Genomic DNA, 24,671 nt, shown 5'->3' with positions numbered 1-24,671 from the left:
ATTGAAATCTTTATATTTTGTTCGGTAAGGTTATATTATAGTGACAATGCAGAGCAAATGGAAACATAGACTGTCAAACGGCATATCGGATTATCTAACCCTCAAACCTACCTTCAGTTGGTCTCGTTCCTTCATCCATCTCTATATCCTCCTCCTTCTCTTTCTTGGATTTCCCGTACACAGTTGCACATGCTAGTTTCTGCATGGCAACCACGTGTTCTGTTTCTCCCATGAGCTTCTTTTTTTCTTTGGTTGTGGTATTGATTTGGTAGCTGTTCACGAATACTTCAATACCATCTGTACCTTCCACATTTCCAAAATTCCTGTCCTTAAGCATATTCCGACAGAGTGAGGTCTTGCCTACACGATCGTTGCCCACCACCATTAGACGGATGTTGGAGGAAGGGTAACTTCCTTCCGCGAGAAGCTTCATATATTTGTCTACCATCTCCTTCCTCATCCCTTTGATAGCTCTAGGAATTACTGCAGAGTCAGAAAATCAACATTGACAAATGACATACTGGTTTTTATTACATTTTTAACAGTGAAATATCGAAAATCCTTCATTCTATAAAAGTGATATTTTTCACTAGTGAAAAATCACTTTTTCTGATTTGACCAATCAAAACACCGCTTACAAACAACACTGTGGAAAATTAAAAGCAGACCTATATATTTTGCTATAAAAATGTAATAAACAGAATGTCTAGCAGTATCTTTGGTATTAAATACATTTCATAATATTTTGATATTTTTCACGAGCAGCACTTGTGAAAAATACCAAAATATTAGCCCCTCTCATGAAATATATTTGGTATTACTGGAGACACTGATATATATCCTCTTTGTAACATCACAGAGTTTACACAGTATTGCCATTCAACAAGAGGCCCAGAGGTCTAATAGGTCATTATTAAACAAGAATATAACATGAGCAAAATAATGTATGCTTGTGCCATACCAAGCAGAATCAAATATGAGATTGATAAACCATTTGTCTTCCCAAAAAGGTTCCAATTTTTAAAAAGAAGTTGAACAAATGACCTGAGGGCAAACCATGTGCTAATCATTTTTCTAATAGTTTGCTATCAAATGGTCATTTCAGTTTTCAAAAAAAAAAAAAAATTAATAAAAAAATTGGATTGGACACTGGTGGCTAATGTTGACACCTGCTCCGCGCAAAGTTACAATTCTTTGCAAGTGGGGGTTTTAGTCTAAATTCAAAATTGATATAAACTACTTGTAATATTGACTATCTTCGATTTATGACAAATTCCAATAAAACAACACTGCCAGGGCTATGTACTGATCATTACTATGAAAATTGGTATCTCCTTTGTAGAACTAATAACAGTTGAGGTTTTAAGATCAGGGCCATGGAGGCCAAGTAAACAACAAGAGATCCTGGAGGGATGTTAGTGCCCACCATTGAATGATCTTTATTGGTTCAAAAGTCAGACTGATCTTTTTGCCACTTTTCTCTTCTTTCCTCTTTTTTTCTTGATAATCTGATAACAAGGATAACCTTCAGATGAAATCTCAGATAGATCTAAGAAAGAACTTTCTGAGAAATGGAGATAGCTAACTTAAACTGTCAACATCAAAGATGGCTGTCTGTTGGCAATTTTATATTCCTGATCAGATTCAAAATTGAATTGGCACTTGGGACCTAAACAAACCCACAGCTGAAGTTTGAGAACTATTCCTCCAGTGCTTTTAAAGAAATAGTGATAACAATTTTTAATTCTCAAAATCCAAGATTTCTGCCTGTCATCCATTTTTTTTTCCTGGTAAAAAATCAACCGTGAAATTTGAGAAATATCCCTCAAGTACTTTTTCAGAAATGCCACCTCAAGGATTGTTTATGAAAGGGCAGACAGACCAAGGATCACAGATATAGGACAATTGAATAATCCACCATTTTGATATTGTCTGAAAATGTTTTAAGGGTTTATCACAAATTCTTGAAATCCATCCACATTTTATGTTTTTCATCAACAAAATTAATCCAAATATCTGCATGAACACTTAAAAAACATCAAAATGATCCCAAAAATGTTGTGACTGAACAACAAAAGAATGTATAATAAATTATATTAGCGATTCCATGTGCATGACTTTGCTTCACGTGTAGCAGCTCAGACCAAAGAAGTCTTCAGAAAATATTGAAACAACAACGTACTTGCTCGCCGGACAGGTGTGCTTTCACGACTGTTCACCTTCTGTAGCTTCATGGTATTCAAGAACACCCGGTACCTATTGAACAAAAAGTCCGCAAAAACTCACTTATCATTTATCTTACCATGTATCATTTATCTTTACCATGTATCATTTATCTGTACCATAGATCATTTATCTTACCACGTATCATTTATCTTACCATGTATCATTTATCTTACCACGTATCATTTATCTTACCACGCATGACATTTATCTTACCATGTATCATTTTCCTTACCATGTATCATTTATCTGTACCATAAATCATTTATCTTACCACGTATCATTTATCTTACCATGTATCATTTATCTTACCATGTATCATTTATCTTTACCATGTATCATTTATCTTACCACGTATCATTTATCTTACCATGTATCATTTATCTTACCATGTATCATTTACCTTACCATGTATCATTTATCTTACCACACATCATTTATCTTACCAGGTATCATTTATCTTACCATTTATCATTTATCTGTACCATAAATCATTTATCTTACCACATATCATTTATCTTACCATTTATCATTTATCTTTACCATGTATCATTTATCTTACCACACATAATTTATCTTACCAGGTATCATTTATCTTACCACGTATCAATTATCTTACCGTGTATCATTTATCTTACCATGTATCATTTATCTTACCACGCAGGACATTTATCTTACCATGTATCATTTTCCTTACCATGTATCATTTATCTTACCACATATCATTTATCTTACCATGTATCATTTATCTTACCACGTATCATTTATCTTTACCATGTATCATTTACCTTACCACATATCATTTATCTTACTTACCATGTATCATTTATCTTACCACATCATTTATCTTACCAGGTATCATTTATCTTACCACGTATCAATTATCTTACCGTGTATCATTTATCTTACCATGTATCATTTATCTTACCACATATCATTTATCTTACCACATATCATTTATCTTACAATGTATCATTTATCTTACCATGTATCATTTATCTTACCACATATCATTTATCTTACAATGTATCATTTATCTTACCATGTATCATTTATCTTACCACATATCATTTATCTTACCATGTATCATTTATCTTACCGTGTATGATTTATCTTACTGTGTATCATTTATCTTACCATGAATCATTTATCTTACCATGTATCATTTATCTTACCATGTATCATTTATCTTACAGTGTATCTTTTATCTTACCATGTATCATTTATCTTACCGTGTATCATACCATTAATCTTACCATGTTTCATTGATCTTACAGTCTAACCGTGTATCCTTTATCTTACTATGTATCATTTATCTTACCAAGTATCATTTATCTTAGTGTATCATTTATCGGACCACGTATCATTTATCTTACCATGTATCATTTATCTTACAGTGTATCATTTATCTTACCGTGTATGATTTATCTTACCATGTATCATTTATCTTACCATGTATCATTTATCTTACAGTGTATCTTTTATCTTACCATGTATCATTTATCTTACTGTGTATCATTTATCTTACTGTGTATCATTTATCTTACCATTAATCTTACCATGTATCATTTATCTTACCATGTATCATTTATCTAACCGAGTATCATTTATATTACCATTTATCTTACCATGTATCATTTATCTTACCAGGTATCATTTATCTTACCGTGTATCATTTATCTTAGGTTGTATCATTTATCTTAGGTTGTATCATTTATCTTACCGTGTATCATTTATCGTACTGTGTATCATTTATCTTACTTACCATGAATCATTTATCTTACCATGTATCATTTATCTTACTATGTATCATTTATCTTACAATGTATCATTTATCTTATCACATAACATTTATCTTACCAGGTATCATTTATCTTACCAGGTATCATTTATCTTACCACATATCATTTATCTTACTGTGTATCATTTATCTTACCGTGTTTCATTTATCTTTACCATGAATCATTTATCTTACCATGTATCATTTATCTTACCATGTATCATTTATCTTACCATGTATCATTTATCTTACTTACCATGTATCATTAATCTTGACAGTCTTGCTGCTATTTTTCCTCTTTTTGTTTTTCTCAATCTCAAGGTCAGTCATGTTGGCCTCTGAGAACGGAACCCATTGATTTCTCTTTTTATGAAACCAGTGCCATTCAACATCCTGTCTGAAAACATCATCTTCTTTAGAATCAGCAGTTTCTCCAGATGTAGAGTTTGTTTCAGAAGTCTTGTTGTGTGGAGGTTGAGCAGCATCTTCAGGAGAGAGGTCATGAGTCAATACTGATGTAGTGGCTGTGGTCTTTACAGGAAAACCTGGAGTATTCGGCTGTTCATCTGGTGTCTTCAAGTGTGTTCGTGTTGCTTCAGTTCCAAAATGTTCTAAAGACAAAATATTAAAATCATTTTTTTTTTTTTTTATTTTTCACTGTATACCACTAAAAATAAGGAATGACCATGATTATATTGTTTGTTTTAGATGAGCTGATTTATCACCCCATGAATAGCAAGAGTCATTTTGAGGCAGGGTCTCCTTGTAGTAGTTGGTGACTACCTCACTGAACACCACACAGGAGACCCTTCACATGCAATCCACTGTAATTAGGATAAAGTGTGTTGCCCAAGGACACAACCATGACAGCACATGTACAGAGTGACCTGTTTCCCAGCTTTCCTATTAGAAACACAAACCGACACAGGCAGAGAGCATCAAACCACACACCTCAGATGTTCTGAGATTATGTGGCCGGAGCTCTAACCACCTGAGCTATCACAGTCTCTTATGATTGGGGTCTGTTACTAATGTGTCAAGAGAAAAATATTAAAAATCTGTAGTATTGTGTAATATGCCAACTTACAAGAAGAAATTATCCCCATAAATAATTACTATGTTATCATCAATAAGAGGACATCACAAAGATTGTCCTTAGCTACTGACAAGTAGCTTAGATATGAAAAATGTTCTGAAAACCCATGTAACTTTGAGAATGTACTAAAGTACAATGTAATATATCTTTTCCTAAATTTTGTTGGGAGCTAATCCTAGAAACCTACTGACCAATTTACATGATTTTTTTAATTAGATATTCCCTTCATGAGAATAAATTGTGTAAGTTTTTTTTTAGCAAAGTTGACCCCATGACCTTGAATATGGGTTAAGTTAATTTCTTTTTGCAAATTTTGTAGGTGTTCATCACATGGAAATGGTATCTTGATTCGTTGTCTCTTGGTTATTGAGTAATGAAGAAGTTGACACTAGATAGATGGGCAGTTGATCATGATACAACACCACAGCCTGAAATCACTTGACCCACAAGTGTCTGCTTCTGGTTAGTGTTGATAGAAAAAAACCATTAGCCTCTACTCCTACTAGTAGACCTGATTGGTCGACAATTATAGTTAGTATTGTTTATAGAGCTGTCGACCAATCAGGTCTACTTCCGTTCCACAGTCGATGCATCGAAGACTTTTAAGTGTTACACCTTGTTGATATAGTGTAGAAAAGGCTTATATGCCTGGTGAACGTGTGTATGTACATGTATTGAAGGTGAGAGTGTCGCGTGCGAGGTCACATACCTGTGGTTGACAGTAGGAATCGGGCCTATTCATATTTTTCCTATCAATACTATCTGGAAGCAGACGACTGTGCTCGGCCCTTCTGGAAAGATGAGCTAAACATAGACCTATACTTACCAGTAATGTCAGTATTTATTCTGGGCATTGCATGATCGATAGACAAATCCGTCTGTGCACTCAGTGACATCGGCCCAGAGGTGTCTAGTTGGCGAGATTGGGACCCCACCATACTGATAGGTGAAGCTGATGGCATTGATGTGTCAGTCGGCGGTAGCACATGTTTCCTATTTGAATCCGATCCCGATACACCGGCATGTTTTGATTCTGGCCCGGGTGGGGTATTGGGTGGTACTACAGGACTAGGGTTATCCGTTTCAGGTAGTTCAGCACCCTTCTGTGTGGCACTGGCTGCTGGTTTCTCTGTTTTAAAAGTAGTGGCGGAAGTAACCATCTCTGTTCTGTTTGGCTTTGGTGGTAAGAAAGCTTGTCTGGGTTGAAATACTGTAGGTGAAAATCCAGCACCATTTATACCCTCATTCGGCTCCCTGTAAAGATATTTTAAATGAAGGATAATTATACACACTGGCCATGCATTTTAAATACTGTTAACTCTTTGGGATATTCAAATGTTTACACACAACAGAACCTCACCCATTAAAAAAAAGTAACAGCAACCTTGACCTTGATCCAAAAACACTTACATATGTATACTCGAACTTGAGATATTATGTTCCTTTATCACTGTGTGAAGTTGGATCAAAATCCCACAAGGAATTAAGTCACTAGAGTTCTGACAAACTTTGGTGTTACATACAAAGTGAAATATAGGACAGATGGAGAGGAAACCTATAGTTCCCCCGGTTCACTGGTAGAAGACTAATACAAGCAAAGTAAGCAGGGGTTCACAGACATACCCTCAATCCCATCCCTTTTAACAACTAAATCTGTTCTTGGATTCAACAGATATATTGTTCACAAGCTTTTAAAGTTAAAAAAGGTCAAGTGTGACCTCTGAGCTTAACTGACAACCGCCAAAATTTTGTCAGGTGTTGACATTGACACCATGTTATGGTGTGAATATGTGAATGTGGTGTGCATATGGTGCAACTATGTGAATGAGGTGTGAATATGGTGTAAATATGTTGATATAGTGTGAATACAGTGTGAAAATGTTAATATGGTGTGAAAACAGTGAATATGGTGTGAATACAATGAATATGGTGTAAAAATGTGAATATGGTGTGAATATGGTGTAAATATGTGAATATGGTGTGAATATGGAATAAATCTGTCTAGTTGTTGCATCCACAGTTTTATTAAAGGGACATCACGGTAAAAGCGTTGTAATTTTCATTGAATGTACGTGTTTTGTTCCTTTCCAGTTATGTTTCTGTGCTGTCCCAATGTTCACAGTCGATCCTCATGTCCAGCTTGACCACTTGATTTAGTTGGGAATCCCCCTCTAAATTTAGCGCGGAAATTATTTTTAAATCATCACGTGACTGTTTTGAAATCGAGGCAACACAAACACACGATAGTTTACAAGGCGAATTGGATTAGTTGGTTAACGATATTATACAGTGGTTTAAATGTTAAATAACACGTTCTATATATATTCCGGCACATATATTTATGTGTAAATAAGTGTAAACACCGTACGTATAGTGACAGTAGCGATGTACTGGTACAGACTGTATAAATATTACCGAGTTTGTTTAACTATTACCAAGTTTGTGTAAATATTACCGAGATTGTCATGACCTACTATCCAGCAATCAAGTAGAATACGAGCAGCGTCCGTATTACTGCTGTTTTCATGTTTGAACTATATTGTACTGCTTCCCCAGTTTAATTCTAGGATTATGTTTGACCCATTTTCCGATTATTCTCTTCATTGCGGAAGCTGTTATCGTTTTCAACCGCAGTCGATTCACATTGGAAGCCATTTTTGTTTTCATGTGTTTTAGTGTGTTGTGCGCATGCGTGTTATCGTATATGTCACAAAATTTGCATATTCAGACTATTGATCAACGAATTGTGATAACCTTTTTATAATTAATAATTGATGTTTTTTATATACATATATCATCAAATTCGAATGGTTATTGTTCATAAGGATATTTTTTTTAAAGATATACCCAATAATATGAAAAAATACAAAATAAAAATTGGTTTACCGTGATGTCCCTTTAATGATCTATACCATGTATATTTGCCACTTGACATTGCACGACAACAGATACATAGGAACATGGCCACGAGAACCACCTCTAATAGAATACACCCACAAATCACTCCTTCATTTCACAACAATTTTGTCTCGGACACAATGTTCATATGTCATTCCCAGACATGCTGATCACCACTCCATGATATATTACGGCATTTTCTCGGGTAAACACATTACCATGTCACTCTAAATCAGCCCATAAAAGACAGAAACATGCTGACTGGTAAATAGAAAATTTGGCACAATATGCAACGATATCATCAAACCAAAATATGGAACCTTACGAGACAAACACATTTACCAAGAACAGAACTATGCCAACTTATGTGGCTTCATCAATCATTCCATCTCCAAGTAGGATAAACCAATTTTTTTAAGTACAATACAATTCAGTTCTGTAATACAATAACAATACATTTCATGCAGAGTTGCACTACCCTACCCCGCCTTGCACCACTCCACAGTACTCTATGCCTCTCTTGGCAATTTGAATAATCGAGAAAAATTAATTAGTCTCTTCTATGTCCCAGTAAGAGAGCAAAAAACGCTGCAAATATTAAAATTTTAGTGGTGTTTTATTTTTAACCTAAAAGATATGATTGAATAGGGATTGTACCAATTTCAGTTTCCAATGCAAATATCTTTGGTGTGTCAGTATTACAATGTTATAAAGTTCTTAGATTTGAGTGAATCAATGCAAGTGCCAGGATTATAGCCTGTTTCAGGTATGTCTCCTTGTTGTCGCCACTCATTATAAATGACTCAATACTGAGCATACTCCGACAAAATACCACTCACCATATCCTAACATCAAACATTCCTTCGGCCCCAAACCGGTACCAATTGCTATGTCCATTTGGCCATCGTACCTAAAACAAGAATACTCTCAATTTATATAAGGCCAGTACTAAGCAAATATTATTAAAAAAATTGAAACAAGGAGCCGCAAAGCTTGGCATTATCTGCCTCGCCCTGCAGTTGGTATGAAAACCCAAATACATGTATATATCAAGCTCAAAGTAACAGTTATCAAGGAAACAGTAATTTGGTATTTTTGATTAAGTCTCCATGGTGACAGAAAAAATACGGAAAATGGAAGGTCCGCAATAGCGAAAGGCACAACTAGAGCACTAGTCTGATATATACAGAAATTTTAAAGGAGCTGCGTCAAACGGTTTTCGAGTTATAGCCCGGAAACTGTAATTTGGTATTTTTTATTAAGTTTCCATGGTGACAGAAAAAATACCGAAAATGGAAGGTCTGCAATAACAAAAGGCACAACTAGGCAACTAGTCTGATATATACAGAAATTTTCAAGGAGCTGCGTTGAACGGTATTTTAATTATAGCCAGGAAACTAAAGGAAACAGTAATTTGGTAGTTTTGATTAAGTTTCCATGATTACAGAAAAAATACCGAAAATGGAAGGTCTGCAACAGCAAAAGGCACAACTAGGGCACTTGTCTGATATATACAGAAAGTTTCAAGGAGCTGCATTGAACGGTTATGGAGTTATAGCCCAGAAACAAAAGAAAACAGTAATTTGGTATTTTTGATTAAGTTTCCATGGTGACAGAAAAAATACTGAAAATGGAAGGTCCGCAATAACAAAAGGCACAACAAGGGCACTAGTCTGATACATCAGAAAGTTTCAAGGAGCTGCGTTGAACGGACACATGAACGGACCGACGGACGCACGCACGCACGGACGGCCGGCCGGCCGGACGCACGCACGGACGTACGGAGCCCAATTTAATATCCCCCGCAAACACGTTTCGCGGAGGATGAAAAAAATGAATGACTTAGTATCACATCGTTTTGATTCACTGGCCTAGGTTAAAATATTACAAAATACCATGTATATAAAGAACTGATCTATTCTCGGCTGTTGTAGAGAAAGATACCACCTCCTCTCACACCCTTCTAACAATATGTATACCACTTCTATTTTGAAGGGGACTGTTACATATGTCTCCCAAACCACCCCTGCAGTCTTATCAAATGATTGATTTGTTTATTTGGTTTATTTTGTTAAATGTCCTATTAACAGCCAAGTACATTTAAGGACTTGCCAGGTTTTGGAGGTGGGGGAATGCCGGAGTATCCGGAGAAAAAACACCCTCCTAGGGTCAGTACCAGGCAACTGCCCCACATGGGTTTTGAACTCGCGACCCAGAGGTGAAGGCTAGTGATAAAGTGTCGGAACACTTAAACCACTCGGCCACTGTGGCCCCTATTAAACGAAGTAGTTGATATTGCAATGGTGTACTTTGTAATATCATACAACACCTACATACCAATTTTCATCAAAATATATGCAAACAACACCTTCGAGTGTCAGGGTACAAGATATTATGAAAGTTTCATCTAGGACATTATGTAGGTAAGAGATACTCTCTATTTCCTTTTCTACCAAGCCATATTAGAGTAAGAGTTTTATACTCACATGTACAAGTCCACTCTGCTGAACATCGTACACAACCCCAACATTTTCTGGTCCTCCATCTTGGAAACCCCACTGCCAGTCATCCCCACGACACACCAGACAGCCTGTTGCAATCAAGTCGTCCTCCGTTAGGACTCGCTGTACCTGACTGGTAACAATCTGCTTCTTTCCTTCCTGATAGCTGTACTCTCCTCTAGTCCTTGTAAAGTCCCATTCTACAAACACATGGCCTACAAAACAAAATCAGACTACATCAATGACTGGTTAAACAGCTCAATGTCTGTCTCCAAGCTCAATTTTATGAAGGCTTTTATGTTTAAGTTAATTGTACATTTGCTTTAAAATTTACGGTCAAACCTGTATGTATAAGAATTGACATGGTTCAGATAGGATTTGGTATGGTTTAGAGACAAATTTTTGTTTTTTTTATTTCTTTTGTTTTAGATGCAGATGACACAATTTAGAGAGTTCCTACCTTGTTTGTGTGAATGTCTGACAACAGTGCCAGGCCCCTCTCCATCCTGGTTACCACTGACCCACTGAGGTCCCCTCATCACTCGTGTGCCCAGAGCAGGTGCTGATCCGTCTAAAAACTCGGCATCCTCCTCTACAGTGTCAGTCAATTTATATTGGAGTATATACATCATATCATCCTGAAATACAATCATCATTATCGTGATGTCCTCCTGAAATATCATAATCATCATCGTGATGTCATCCTAAAATATTTCAATCATTATCATGATGTCATCCTGAAATATTTCAATCATCATCGTGATGTCATCCTGAAATATTTCAATCATTATCGTGATGTCATTCTAAAATATTTTTAATCATTATCATGATGTCATCCTGAAATATTTCAATCATTATTGTGATGTCATTTTAAAATATTTCAATCATTATCGTGATGTCATTCTAAAATATTTTTAATCATTATCGTGATGTCATCCTGGAATATTATAACTATTATTGTGATGTCATTTTAAAATATTTCAATCATTATCGTGATGTCATTCTAAAATATTTCAATCATTATTGTGATGTCCTCCTGGAATATTATAACTATTATCGTGATGTCATCCTGAAATTTTCAATCATTATCGTGATGTCATTCTAAAATATTTCAATCATTATCGTGATGTCATTCTAAAATAGTTCAATCATTATCGTGATGTCCTCCTGGAATATTATAACTATTATTGTGATGTCATCCTGAAATATTTCAATCATTATCGTGATGTCATTCTAAAATATTTCAATTAATATCGTGATGTCATCCTGAAATATTTCAATCATTATCGTGATGTCATTCTAAAATTATTCTAAAATTTTTCAATCATTATCATGGTGTCATTCTAAAATTATTCTAAAATTTTTCAATCATTATCGTGATGTCATTCTAAAATTATTCTAAAATTTTTCAATCATTATCGTGGTGTCATTCTAAAATATTTCAATCATTATCTTGATGTCATCCTGAATTTTTTCAATCATTATCACTATGTCATCCTGAAACATAATTATTACTATTGTGATGAAATTCTGACATCACATCTCTGATTATGTTTTTCTTCTCAGATATTACTTTTTTTATCATTATCCTAAATTCTATATTTACTTATTACATTTATTATCATGTCATACATAACTAAATTATCTATTTATCAGAATGTCACCATGAAATATTACATTTATTTTCATATCATCCTCAAAGATGGTACATTATAACAAGAATGTATTGCGATTTCACATGACCCAACAGGTGACCCCATACCTTTTCACGTCGGATCGGAGAATCGAGTACCGGTCGCCTAGGTAAATTAGGCTTTTGTGTTACCACAGTGCCACCCGACCACCCATACCAGAACAGATTTGTTTGCCAATGTAAAAAAAAATTAAAAATGGAGTTAAACAAGTACTCACTATGTCTGACTGTTCAACATCACTTTCATAGCTGTGTACAACACTCTCAAAATCTCTCCTGTTCTTCCAACTCAGGGAAAAGCTCCTACGCATTCGAGTCACTGCAGCCTGTCAAAAACCACAGAACTTGCTATATTTTTCAAGAAAATTTTTCAGTTCACATATTTATACATACATTGTATGTAATAGCAATACAGTCAAACCTGTCAGATGGGACCTTCCAAGGGAGGCAATAGAAAAGGTCACATATGACAGGTGGTCTCTTAATCCAGGTTCAGGTTATAGTAAATAAAGGGTTTAGTTAACTTGCGTTATGATGGTTGATAACACTGGGAGGAGGGAATTTGGTCATCAATGAGAGGAAGTGGCTTAATTCAGGTGGTCACTAAGGCAGGTTTTACTGTGTAAAAATAAGTGTACTTGTTTGATATTACCGACAAAATATATTACCAGACATCTACTTACCATGTTCTTGAAGTGTCGACCCAATTTTTTCACACTTAGCATGTCACAACCAGTCACACTGCCATCAGATACCTCCGCAATCTTTTGTAAAATCTCCTAAAATGTATACAAGCATAGTGTACGCTTGGAAATGAATTTTTATAAGACCAATGTTAACATTTTTGACAGACCCTGTATGGTTATCTGTATTTTTACTCACCTGGTTCGAGTTTTTAATCAATGGCAAATGTATTTTTTAGCTATGATCACAACTTGCATTTACATTAAGAAAACATATGCAAAAATATCACATGGGCAAATTCATGTGATAACAGACCGATTACATGATGAAATTAAGAATTACCCATAACCAACTGTGACCGAGCATACCAAAATGTATTACTGCGGCCTTGAGCCACAGGGACATTTACTTTATTGGTACATAATTCATTACTTACAGGGTTTTCCACATCACCAACATTGATACAGTGAATGGGATGATGCTCTGCCCCCAATCTCGCAGCTAGATTTAATATCTCATCATTAATCTACAGACAAACAAATATATTATCATAAATATACAGATAAAGAAATATCTATCATAAATATATATACAGATAAACAAATATCTATCATAAATCTACAGATAAACAAATATCTTATCATAAATCTACAGATAAACAAATATCTTGTCATAAATCTACAGATAAACAAATATCTTATCATAAATCTACAGATAAACAAATATCTAATCATAAATCTACAGATAAACAAATATCTAATCATAAATCTACAGATAAACAAATATCTTATCATAAATCTACAGATAAACAAATATCTAATTATAAATCTACTGATGAACAAATATCTCATCCTAAATCTACAGATGAACAAATATCTCATCATAAATCATACATCCATCCAAGTGGACATTATTTCTGTTGTCAATTACAGCCTTGTTTGGCTAAATAATTAGATTAATTAGACATACTTGTGGCAATATATGCAAAAGTGATTACTTAATTTTACTTTTCTTTGAAAGTGTGTGTAAGTTTGAGCTGACAAATGTTCATTATTCTGTGTGCATGGCGGTTACCGTAGCTTTTCCTCTTACGCAAGATGCGCAAAATATACGGATAGAAGGGATTTTTTTTCAGCATTTTCAGCCCCAAAAAGTACCTGTGCAAATTACACAGGTGTTTATGGTAAGAAGTTTGAGAAAAATCCCTTAAGTTCTTTTCAAGAAAAAGTCATAACAATGATTGTTTAAGGACCGCAGACCACGGATGTAGGGCGAGTTGAAAAGCCAACCATCTAGTAGCACACCATCCAGATGGAGGGCTAAAAATCAAATATTTCACCAAAAACCAACAAAATATTGATAAGATTGAAATACCTAATCAGTACTTTACAAATGAAAAAAAACTCATTCATGATTTTGAATTAACTAATTTTTTTTTCAATTTACAAATGAAGGATTATGTCATCTTCAATTTACAAAACAAAGATCTCGAACAATGAAGTGTACCTCTTCTTGGCCATACCAGCTGCTGTCTTGACCAGTTGTTGACTCAGAGTCTGTAAACTTGGAGTCGGTAAGTAGGATGATTCGTGGGTGGACGTGGCTTCCATTCATCACTGTGATTGAGCCTGTAACCAAATGATAAATCTCCCTCAGGTGTACATATCAAACAAAAATAAGACAATTAGTATTGTAGTGAAAATCAGGGGAGTTATCTCCCTTGGTTGGAACTGGTTCTGCACGTGAGCTAGTATTTAATCCGGGGGGGTGTCAAACAGCAGTCTCTTTGATCCTGAACACAGCAAGAAATAGACCACGAAACGTGAGTACTTGTCACCACAATGTTGGGTTTGGGGATAGAAGAGCATTCATCAGTCTTCTAGAGAAGGCTGGTGACACCCTACGCCAGTTTTCTCTACAGTATGTTTATTTCATGTTTTAAATACCTCATAAATACCTTTCATACTTACAGAATCTACACTTCATAGGTAAATTAATGGCTGAATTGTTTTCAACTTTAAGAACTTCACTTGGATATTGAGATTTTCTGACAAATTTGTTTAGGGTTTTCCTCATGTGGACTTGATATTAAAAACTTTCTAAACTGTTAAAGTTTAATCTTAGACTTGGTATTGAGACTTTCTAAACTGTTACAGATTAATCATGATATTACCATATATAGACTCACAATTCCGTCAGACCTTCTTTAATTGACCACAGAAGATTTGTGAGTAATAAATTAAATGAATTGTTCTATATTTTAAAGCAGTGGATCTGTAGGTACTTACCACGGCCATTAATGGCTGACAGAGCCATGAAGAGACCGGCCATAACAGGAGTACGTCCTCCCACCTGTATTGAATCTGTAATGGAGAAATAACATAGGTGTCAACCATCCCGGATTACGCGGGAAGTGCCCGGATAATCATTAAAAATTTCCCCTAAATCCCGATTTGGTAATTTCCAGAATCTGGGTTTAATTTATCCCGGATTTGAGCAATCATCCCTCATAAAACCCTAAAAATCTCACACACTTCGTCTCTGGACTGATTATATAAACAAAACACCCCTTTAACTTGTTATAATTACTGTAGCTAATTTTGTGATTACAACTAGGATACATCACTTCAAGAACAAATATCATGAAGGCTTATGAAGGTAGTTAAGTTTATTTAATAAACTTAACTGCCTTCATACGCCTTCATAATATTAATAAACAAAAAGAGTAAAATATCCTATATCTGTGTATGTATGATTCATAGACAGAGATACTCTTTTTCACCTGATATAGGAAGGATCACAACCAGAACGGCAATATGCTGGAGTTGACAATTAAGTATGAGACTTATGCAGTATTTTGCAACTTGAGAATTGTATTCCAATGGCTAATATTCCCATTCTCACACACCTGACCCCCATTCTCACACACTCGACCCCCATTCTCACACACCCGACCCCCATACTGCCCACCCCAGGTAGTGACTGATTCTTTTCTCTCACCCTTATCCAATAAGGAGAGGGTGAATTTAACAACATAACAAATGTTATACCGCTAATTCCCAACTGCAAACATTTCACAGGGTGAATTTTCTAAACAGGGTGAAAATTCTCAACATACAATGAGCTTATTACTTGATATCATTGATGATACACCGACGATGATCTGATTAAATATCTCTCTTACCTAATTTGGGGAACAATGAAATCATGCATGGGAGAAAAAAGGACATTTGCAGGGGGATGTGGTATTTATAGCCTTGGAGGTAGGCCTACCCAGATGAGTCCTCAGAGCCCCATAGTCACAAGTCAGGTGGTGCAGCACCTCTGTCTTATGCCCAACCGTTACCAAGGCAACACTTTCACTCAGGCGATGCCGGCGGTTGACATTTTCGATAACTGTGAAATGAAGACAACAGTTCTTAAATCTGTAAATAGGACATAATATCAATTCCAACCTCTGTTACTCCCTAAATCCTTAAGCTTTTTTTTTTTTTTTTGGGGGGGGGGGGGGGGGGGGGGGGGTCTTTATTGTTTTTTACAATATAGATTGTTCTTTACAAAATACAGCTCCAACCTCTGTTACTTCCTAAATCCTTCAGATTTTTGGGGGGTTCTTATTGTTTTATTTATAATATAGATTGTTCTTTACAAAATACAGAGTATAATTCTTCTTTACATGATACATTGTTCTTACAAAATACGTTGTTCTTTACAATATACACATTTGAATATTTGCAGTGAATTTATGAAGCATGTAAGCACATTGCTTATTGAATACCACTGCAGAAGAGCTAAATTGTTCTCCTATTTGTCCGATGACTCCTTGTTTTGGGACAATGCATCATTATCGTACCAATAATACCAGTAATTTTCAACAGATTTTCAACATACATAAATTGCATTTCTCGTGCAAGTTAAAACATAAAGTGAAAGAAAGTTTCATACATATTTTTATTTATATTCAAACCTGTCTATAAAGGACACCCATACCCAAGGGACAGATGAAAAGTGTCCTTTATAGACAGGTGTTCTTTATACGGAGGTTAATTATATAGTAAATTGGAAGGAGTGGGCTGATGAGTCTGTCCTTTATAGACAAGTGTCCTTTATATAGAGGTGCCCTTTATCACAGGTTTAACTTACATTATATATTTGTATCAATTAAAACAATATTTTTGTGAGGAAATAACATACATCCTACAGCTATGTATTCAACTTTTATACTAGATAAGGAATTTCAATTTTTTTAAAATAAAAACAAATACCAAAATCAAACTCACTGTCTAGAAATGTTCGCACAACATTTACTGCTTTTTCATATGGCGGACCCATCATGCTTTCCGAGATGTCGATGACAAATATTGTATCAATACCTCTTCCTTTGGGTATCTTCATGGAACGTGCTGTCACAGAAAAAAACATATTCATTTAAAATTAGGATGTTCATTTTTTCAAGTTTGGTTTGGTGGAGTTACTTCCCTTCGTAAAAACTGCAGTCCAAAAAAGGCATTTTGTACCTCGCTTGTTGAAATCTTTTTTTGCTTGCATGATAATTGAATCGGAGACCATCCCAGTGAAAGATGGGTTTAAAATCGGAGACCATCCCAGTGAAAGATGGGTTTAAAATCGGAGACCATCCCAGTGAAAGATGGGTTTAAATTATCAAATCTGTTACTTTACCCTTAACTTTCATTCCCAAGCTCAATCTTGTTGTGATATGTTACCTCTATGTATATTTAGGTACAGTGTATATATTAAATTAGTACCCCTGCATATACCTTACGTAACCAGGCTCAAGCACAGCGCCCCTCTGAACAATCAAACATCCCCACCCAGCTTGAAACAGAGGTTGGCTCTTTTTTTTTTTTTTTTTTTTTGTTGGTTTTTTTTTTAGTTAATAAGTAACAGATTCAATACAAGGAAAATAGAGATTCCCTTGATTAACTAGAAGGATTCCAGTTTACATGCTACACTATTTTAATACAGATAAATAGAATCTTACATTGGAGCTGTTCCTTGGACTGTGATATCTCAACCAATGTGTAAGAGTTAGGTCTGGTCGGCCAAGAAGTTTATAATCTATTACTAAAACATTGTAACTTTAATGCCACATGATACCAGATGTTTCTCTCTTACTGTGCACTCACTGACAAGCATTAATTAATTATTCAGTATTCCATAGACAATAATACTTACCACTTTTTGACTCTGTGTTGGCTATTTCTATCCACATATTCTGTGTCATAATTAGACTGCCATCTACAATTTCAATGAAAATAAATCTAAAACAAAATGTTTAAACATTATCACACGCAAAATGTTCAAATAAAATGAATGGTTAGATATGGTCAAATTTTCCTCAATTCTCATTGGTTAAAACATGGTCACATGGAGGTTAATATTTTGAGATATACACATGATGTCTCTGTTTTAAGAATCACTGAGTCAATATTGCATAGTATTGTGATGTCATAATCATTGTGTCATCATAAAGTCCCAATGTAAATTTTCTGTAATGAAGATGAATATAATGCAATTTCATACTTTTACAAACAAGTTTCAAATATGAATATATATATATATTATTAATAAAGAACTTTTGAATCAGTTAATATGGTGTTATGCTAACCTCAGGGAAATGCCATATTGACCCCACCAAAAGTCTATAATTGATAAGTATAAAAGCAACAAACTAATGTTCAAAACATTTTAGGCTACAGTAAAAGTAAATATGGGTTCATTTGGATATCAATGTGACACATTAGGCAGCAACACAAATGAGATAAAAGTCTGTATTCTTTTCTTGAACAACGGAACATAGGCTTCATAGTGTAAATTATAACTACTCAGCGAAAAAAGCACGAGAACAGAAATTAACAAATGCCACAACTCTGATGTCCTAAGATAAAGGATTATAACAAGTTTGGTAGATGTAAGTTAAACAGTATAGGGTAAAAAGATCTTTGGTTTCAACAAAGAACATCATGCAGTTTATAGTCAGAAGCGAGACCCTATTATGTAGCAGTTTGCCTTCTCAAGAAACATCAATACATTATCATATTGTAAACATATAATGTAAGAACATATACCACAGCTATCATTGCAGTTCAGACAAAATCAACATTTTCATTACCATGTCTTACTGCTCCAGGAAAGTTATGTGCACCAAGCCTTCGTCCACCTCCGGCCAGCTTCTTCCTAAATTGGAAATATTAACGATATGGTATAAGGTTATAAGAACAGTGATAAATTAAAGATCATGGTTTAGTACAATGTCATGGTGTCAGTATAAGGTCATGGTGTCAGTATAAGGTCATGGTGTCAGTATAATGTCATGGTGTCAGTATAAGGTTATGTGGTCAGTATAAGGTCATGGTGGTCAGTATAAGGTCATGGTGGTCAGTATAAGGTCAATATGGTCAGTATAATGTCACTGTGTCTGTATAAGTTAATAGTGTCAGTATAAGGTCATAGCGGTCAGTATAAGGTCAAGGTGGTCAATATAAGGTCACAGTGGTCAGTATCAGGTCAAGGTGGTCAGTATAAGGTCATGTGGTCAGTATAAGATTGAGGTAGTCAGTATAAGGTCACAGTGGTCAGTAAAAGGTCAAGGTGGTCAGTATAAGGTCAAGGTGGTCAGTATAATTTCACGATGTCAAATATATGTCGTGATATCTTTGTAATATCATGGTGTGAGTATAATGTCATTGTTTGGGTCTATATGGTAGTAATCAGTAAAGTGTCATGGTGTCAGTATAATGTCATGGTTTTCAGTATAATGTCATAGTGTCAGTATAATATCATAGTGTCGGTATAATGTCATGGTGTCGGTATAAGGTCATGGTGTCAGTATAATGTCATGGTGTCAGTATAATGTCATGGTGTCAGTATAATGTCATGGTGTCAGTATAAGGTCATGGTGTCAGTATAAGGTCATGGTGTCAGTATAAGGTCATGGTGTCAGTATAATATCATGGTGTCAGTATAAGGTTATGTGGTCAGTATAAGGTCATGGTGGTCAGTATAAGGTTATGTGGTCAGTATAAGGTCATGGTGTCAGTATAAGGTCATGGTGTCAGTATAATGTCATGGTGTCAGTATAAGGTTATGTGGTCAGTATAAGGTCATGGTGGTCAGTATAAGGTCATGGTGGTCAGTATAATATCATGGTGTCAGTATAATGTCATGGTGTCAGTATAATATCATGGTGTCAGTATAATGTCATAGTGTCAGTATAATGTCATGGTGTCAGTATAACATCATGGTGTCAGTATAATGTCATGGTGTCAGTATAAGGTCATGGTGTCAGTATAAGGTTATGTGGTCAGTATAAGGTCATGGTGGTCAGTATAAGGTCATGGTGGTCAGTATAATATCATGGTGTCAGTATAATGTCATGGTGTCAGTATAATGTCATGGTGTCAGTATAATGTCATGGTGTCAGTATAATATCATGGTGTCAGTATAATGTCATAGTGTCAGTATAATATCATGGTGTCAGTATAATATCATAGTGTCAGTATAATATCATGGTGTCAGTATAATGTCATGGTGTCAGTATAAGGTCATGGTGTCAGTATAATATCATGGTGTCAGTATAATATCATGGTGTCAGTATAATGTCATGGTGTCAGTATAATATCATGGTGTCAGTATAATATCATGGTGTCAGTATAATGTCATGGTGTCAGTATAATGTCATGGTGTCAGTATAATGTCATAGTGTCAGTATAATGTCATGGTGTCAGTATAATGTCATGGTGTCAGTATAATATCATGGTGTCAGTATAATATCATGGTGTCAGTATAATGTCATGGTGTCAGTATAATGTCATGGTGTCAGTATAATGTCATGGTGTCAGTATAATGTCATGGTGTCAGTATAATGTCATGGTTTTCAGTATAATGTCATAGTGTCAGTATAATGTCATAGTGTCAGTATAATGTCATGGTGTCAGTATAATGTCATGGTGTCAGTATAATGTCATGGTGTCAGTATAATATCATGGTGTCAGTATAATGTCATGGTGTCAGTATAATGTCATGGTTTTCAGTATAATGTCATAGTGTCAGTATAATGTCATGGTGTCAGTATAATGTCATGGTTTTCAGTATAATGTCATAGTGTCAGTATAATGTCATAGTGTCAGTATAATGTCATAGTGTCAGTATAATGTCATGGTGTCAGTATAATGTCATGGTGTCAGTATAAGGTCATGGTGTCGGTATAAGGTCATGGTGTCAGTATAAGGTTGTTTTGGTCTGTATATTTAGGGTAGTAGTCAATATTATGTCATAGTTTTACTTTTTTGGATAGGACAGTGAATTAACTTAAGCCTTCTTTTGTTTTACTTTCAAATGTACTTACTTTAGGTACACATGTATGAGGAGCACAGATTCTATAATAAGCTTTTTGACTGAGTACAAGTCAATGGATATTAATCATACATATTACATGCCAAAGCAATTGAACCGTAAGTAGTAGCAAGTCAACTTTATATATTCTTACTTAAATATCATAATCAGAATCTCTTCCTGTACTTATAAGGATGTATAAAGCGCATTCTTTCATCAGTTTGTACCAGTATGACAATTGTATTTGTCACACAGACTGAATCATTTAAACTGGAAAATTTCATGTATGAAGTTTGTTTGTCTGTTTGCTTGTTTTCTGGATTTATTGCCCCATGAACAGCAATGATTATTTAGCGACAGGATCTCCTTGTAGTAGTTGGTGACTACCTCACTGAACAACGTACATGAAGGCCAATAACAAGCCATCCAGACCAATTAGGGTAAAAGTGTCTTAGCCAAGGATACAACTACGACAGCACAGACCGGCCCATTTCTCTGAGAAACACAAACCTACACAGGTTGTGAATATCAAACCATGCACCTCGGACTTTCACCTTAAGAAACATGGTGGGCACTTTACTCTACTGAGCTATTGCAACCCTGTTCACTCATATTTCCAGAAAATCTTAGTAAACTGAAAGTAATATAGATTATATATACCTTTCCAATCATTTTCCTTTCTCATACATGAACATTTGATGAAAACACATGCCAGTTCAGGTTTTTTTTCATCTCTGTTGATCATAAAACTGACTATGGTACAGCACCCCCCCTAGATTTTCTTTCCTTTGTTCAAGAATATGGTGGTGGTAATTACCACTTGTTCCATCACCGTTACAAACTTATGATAAGATTATGGCTCTCAACTATTCTTTTCCCTTCCCATGTATCATCTGCCTCATTTTAGTATCATAAGTTAACTTTCTATCTTTTTTCACCGATTAACCAAAGATTGATGGTTGACAAAAACTGCTTACTATTTCCCGAATCCATCTGTCCATGCTGTTTTGAATGCAATCCATGTACATATCTTTCTAATAAATCTAGCGCTCAGCATACAAGGAGTGGGACAACTGGACCGCCCATTGTCAGTATAATGTGACCGGGTGGGGTGTCCTGCTGGGTGTCTTCAGCAGTATGCTTCAGTGAGGTAGCACTATAAATCAGCAAAAGTTCCGGCCTATCACAAGGAGACTTAACACAAACATACCACAGCCTCCCTAAAACACACATATGCACTCACCACACGCATGCATGTCGCACGCACGGGAGGCTGTCCTTAAATGACCTTAGATGTTAATAGGACGTTAAACAAAATAAACCAAACTAACCCAAATTCTAATAAATCTGACATCAACATAAAAAGTCAATATCAGAATTACATTCATTCCACAAAATCAATATATTAGGTATTGCTTTATGTCCCGTACTGACCTCTGCTAAAAATAGTAACATTATCCTTGACCCAAAAACCCTGAAACTTTAAATTGTCAGAGAGATGTCATGGTTGTCATGTAAGAAGTTTTATCAAAATCTCTCAAGGAATGAAGCGGGGCTGCTAGAGTGCTGACAAAATTAGCATTACGTACATAAACCCCTCCCAACTTCATCAACAAGATGCCCAGAGGGCCTGTATATCTCACCTAGATTTGCCTTAAAATGATTCACCTCCAGTCTATTTTCCCTACTGGGCCCCATCCCTCTGGTCCCAGATGAGCCATATACCATCCTTTTACACTAAAATGATTGCCTAGCCCATAAGTTATTTTTGCTCAAGACCAGATTTGATCAAAATCCCTTTAATTATACAATTAATATTTCTTCAATTCCCATTTTAGGCTCCACTCTCTGTGGAAGCAGGGTTGCGGAACCAGACCCTCTCTTTATGCACCGATAAGTTTCCTTCTTCAAAACAGGATCCAGAGTAAATTTTGTCGATATCTAACCATCCCCGAATTCAAGATTATTATAAATAGTGATTTAATGGTAAACTTGACAGACACTGGAAAGTGTATGGATGTCTCTGATGGCATACTCACATAACTTCTTCATAGGTCTGTCCGTTAGCCATGTTGTTAAGTTGTGGTGTTACAGTCAAAATTCTCTCTAATCAGAGTGGTCAGGCCCTCACTATCCTTCTACTGGCCATCTCATCTCCATTCTACAACATAGAGTAATGACCACAAACTGACCAATAACTTCACAAAAAAACCTATTAAACATACATTTTGAAGAAATAAACAATAAAATGAATGATTATGCATGTAGGGTGTCTATCGAATGGCTAATATAGAAGCCTTGTCATTTTATGAAAAAAAAATGTATAGAAACATGTATACTTTATATATCTCCCTTTGCTTACATGTACATGTACATTGTATTTTTATTTATTTAAACATAATTTATTGCCTTCTTTATCGACGAGATTGAGCACCAGGTGAAAAACTTATTTGAAGTCCTTTATCGGGCCTTCGCTGCTGTAGTGGATTTCTGGTCCCCAATGAGATAAGCATACAGCATCGGAACACTGCCCTAAACAACGTAGATGACAGGCGACCTGTTGTATTTTTTTATCGTATTAACATTGAAGGAGCTATAACCGATGAAAGTGATTTCAACATCGGAGACATTTTATTGTATGATTTCTATAAAATTATGATATAAAAATTGCTCATGGGCAGAAAATATGGGACCGAATACAATTCTGAAGGGGCATAAATTGGGGCATTTTTAACAAGACATATATCCTTGTTGTTAATAATATCCAGGAGAGAAGATGAAAATGAATCAAAACAATTTTCATTTTTCTTTTCAATCATAATTATATGATTCTTATTTTTCACTTCAATTTTCCAAAAGTCATTCCTCGTTCTACATAAGGACATATTATACAAGGTCCTGTCGAAACCGTAACAGGCGAAACTCGACAGTAAACTTAAGGACAATCCTAACCTACTATCCTGGCTTGTTGTGACACACCACCTCAGCTTCTTATTCAGCTAAATCTAGACTATGTTTCAACTTTCAGCTAGTTATCATGAAGACAAACTTGCAAGCTATGATACTAAAATCTTATTTCTTTCCGAGTCCAAACTTGTTCATATTCATAATTTAACATGAGCAATATTAAGATTTTTGTAATTATATTGCCTCAACCGATGAATATATATATTTTATAGTGGTCAGGTGACACCATGGTAACACACTCGCCTTTCACCTGCTGAACCTGATAAGTTATGGTCAACTGTCTGACCATGTGGTCTTTTCTGGGTAGTCCGATTTGTGGGTCACCTAGCTCTCTGACCATGTGATCTTTTTCAGTGTTGTGAGATTTCTCCCATCAGTATGACATACCATCCTGCCCTTCCCTCATATTTATCTAATCCTCTCATCTAAAGAAAGCGTTTAGGAGAAAAGTTTGGGAAGGGCTAAATTGTGAAC

General features: G+C 35.3%; 1 protein-coding gene across 2 annotated transcripts in view; it reads right to left on the bottom strand.

Moving 5' to 3' along the window:
* Positions 1 to 24,671, bottom strand: part of LOC117334914 — a 35,076-nt gene that overhangs the window by 9,223 nt on the left and 1,182 nt on the right. For both annotated transcript variants that reach the window (XM_033894758.1, XM_033894759.1), the window contains exons 2-18: positions 23,270 to 23,391; positions 19,009 to 19,073; positions 18,072 to 18,134; positions 17,156 to 17,278; positions 16,149 to 16,271; positions 15,164 to 15,238; positions 14,382 to 14,503; positions 13,312 to 13,401; positions 12,875 to 12,970; positions 12,410 to 12,517; positions 10,959 to 11,136; positions 10,484 to 10,713; positions 8,837 to 8,907; positions 5,926 to 6,353; positions 4,260 to 4,614; positions 2,183 to 2,256; positions 112 to 483 (exon numbers count right to left, since the gene is read on the bottom strand). In XM_033894758.1, the coding sequence (XP_033750649.1) occupies positions 112 to 483; positions 2,183 to 2,256; positions 4,260 to 4,614; positions 5,926 to 6,353; positions 8,837 to 8,907; positions 10,484 to 10,713; positions 10,959 to 11,136; positions 12,410 to 12,517; positions 12,875 to 12,970; positions 13,312 to 13,401; positions 14,382 to 14,503; positions 15,164 to 15,238; positions 16,149 to 16,271; positions 17,156 to 17,278; positions 18,072 to 18,134; positions 19,009 to 19,073; positions 23,270 to 23,301 (2,605 nt within the window). In that variant the 5' untranslated portion in view covers positions 23,302 to 23,391. The remainder of the gene's footprint in view (positions 1 to 111; positions 484 to 2,182; positions 2,257 to 4,259; positions 4,615 to 5,925; positions 6,354 to 8,836; positions 8,908 to 10,483; positions 10,714 to 10,958; positions 11,137 to 12,409; positions 12,518 to 12,874; positions 12,971 to 13,311; positions 13,402 to 14,381; positions 14,504 to 15,163; positions 15,239 to 16,148; positions 16,272 to 17,155; positions 17,279 to 18,071; positions 18,135 to 19,008; positions 19,074 to 23,269; positions 23,392 to 24,671) is intronic.

The sequence above is a fragment of the Pecten maximus genome, chromosome 9, assembly GCF_902652985.1.
Source record: "Pecten maximus chromosome 9, xPecMax1.1, whole genome shotgun sequence".
Lineage (NCBI taxonomy): Eukaryota > Metazoa > Mollusca > Bivalvia > Pectinida > Pectinidae > Pecten > Pecten maximus.
This window is presented reverse-complemented; position numbering and strand designations above follow the sequence as displayed.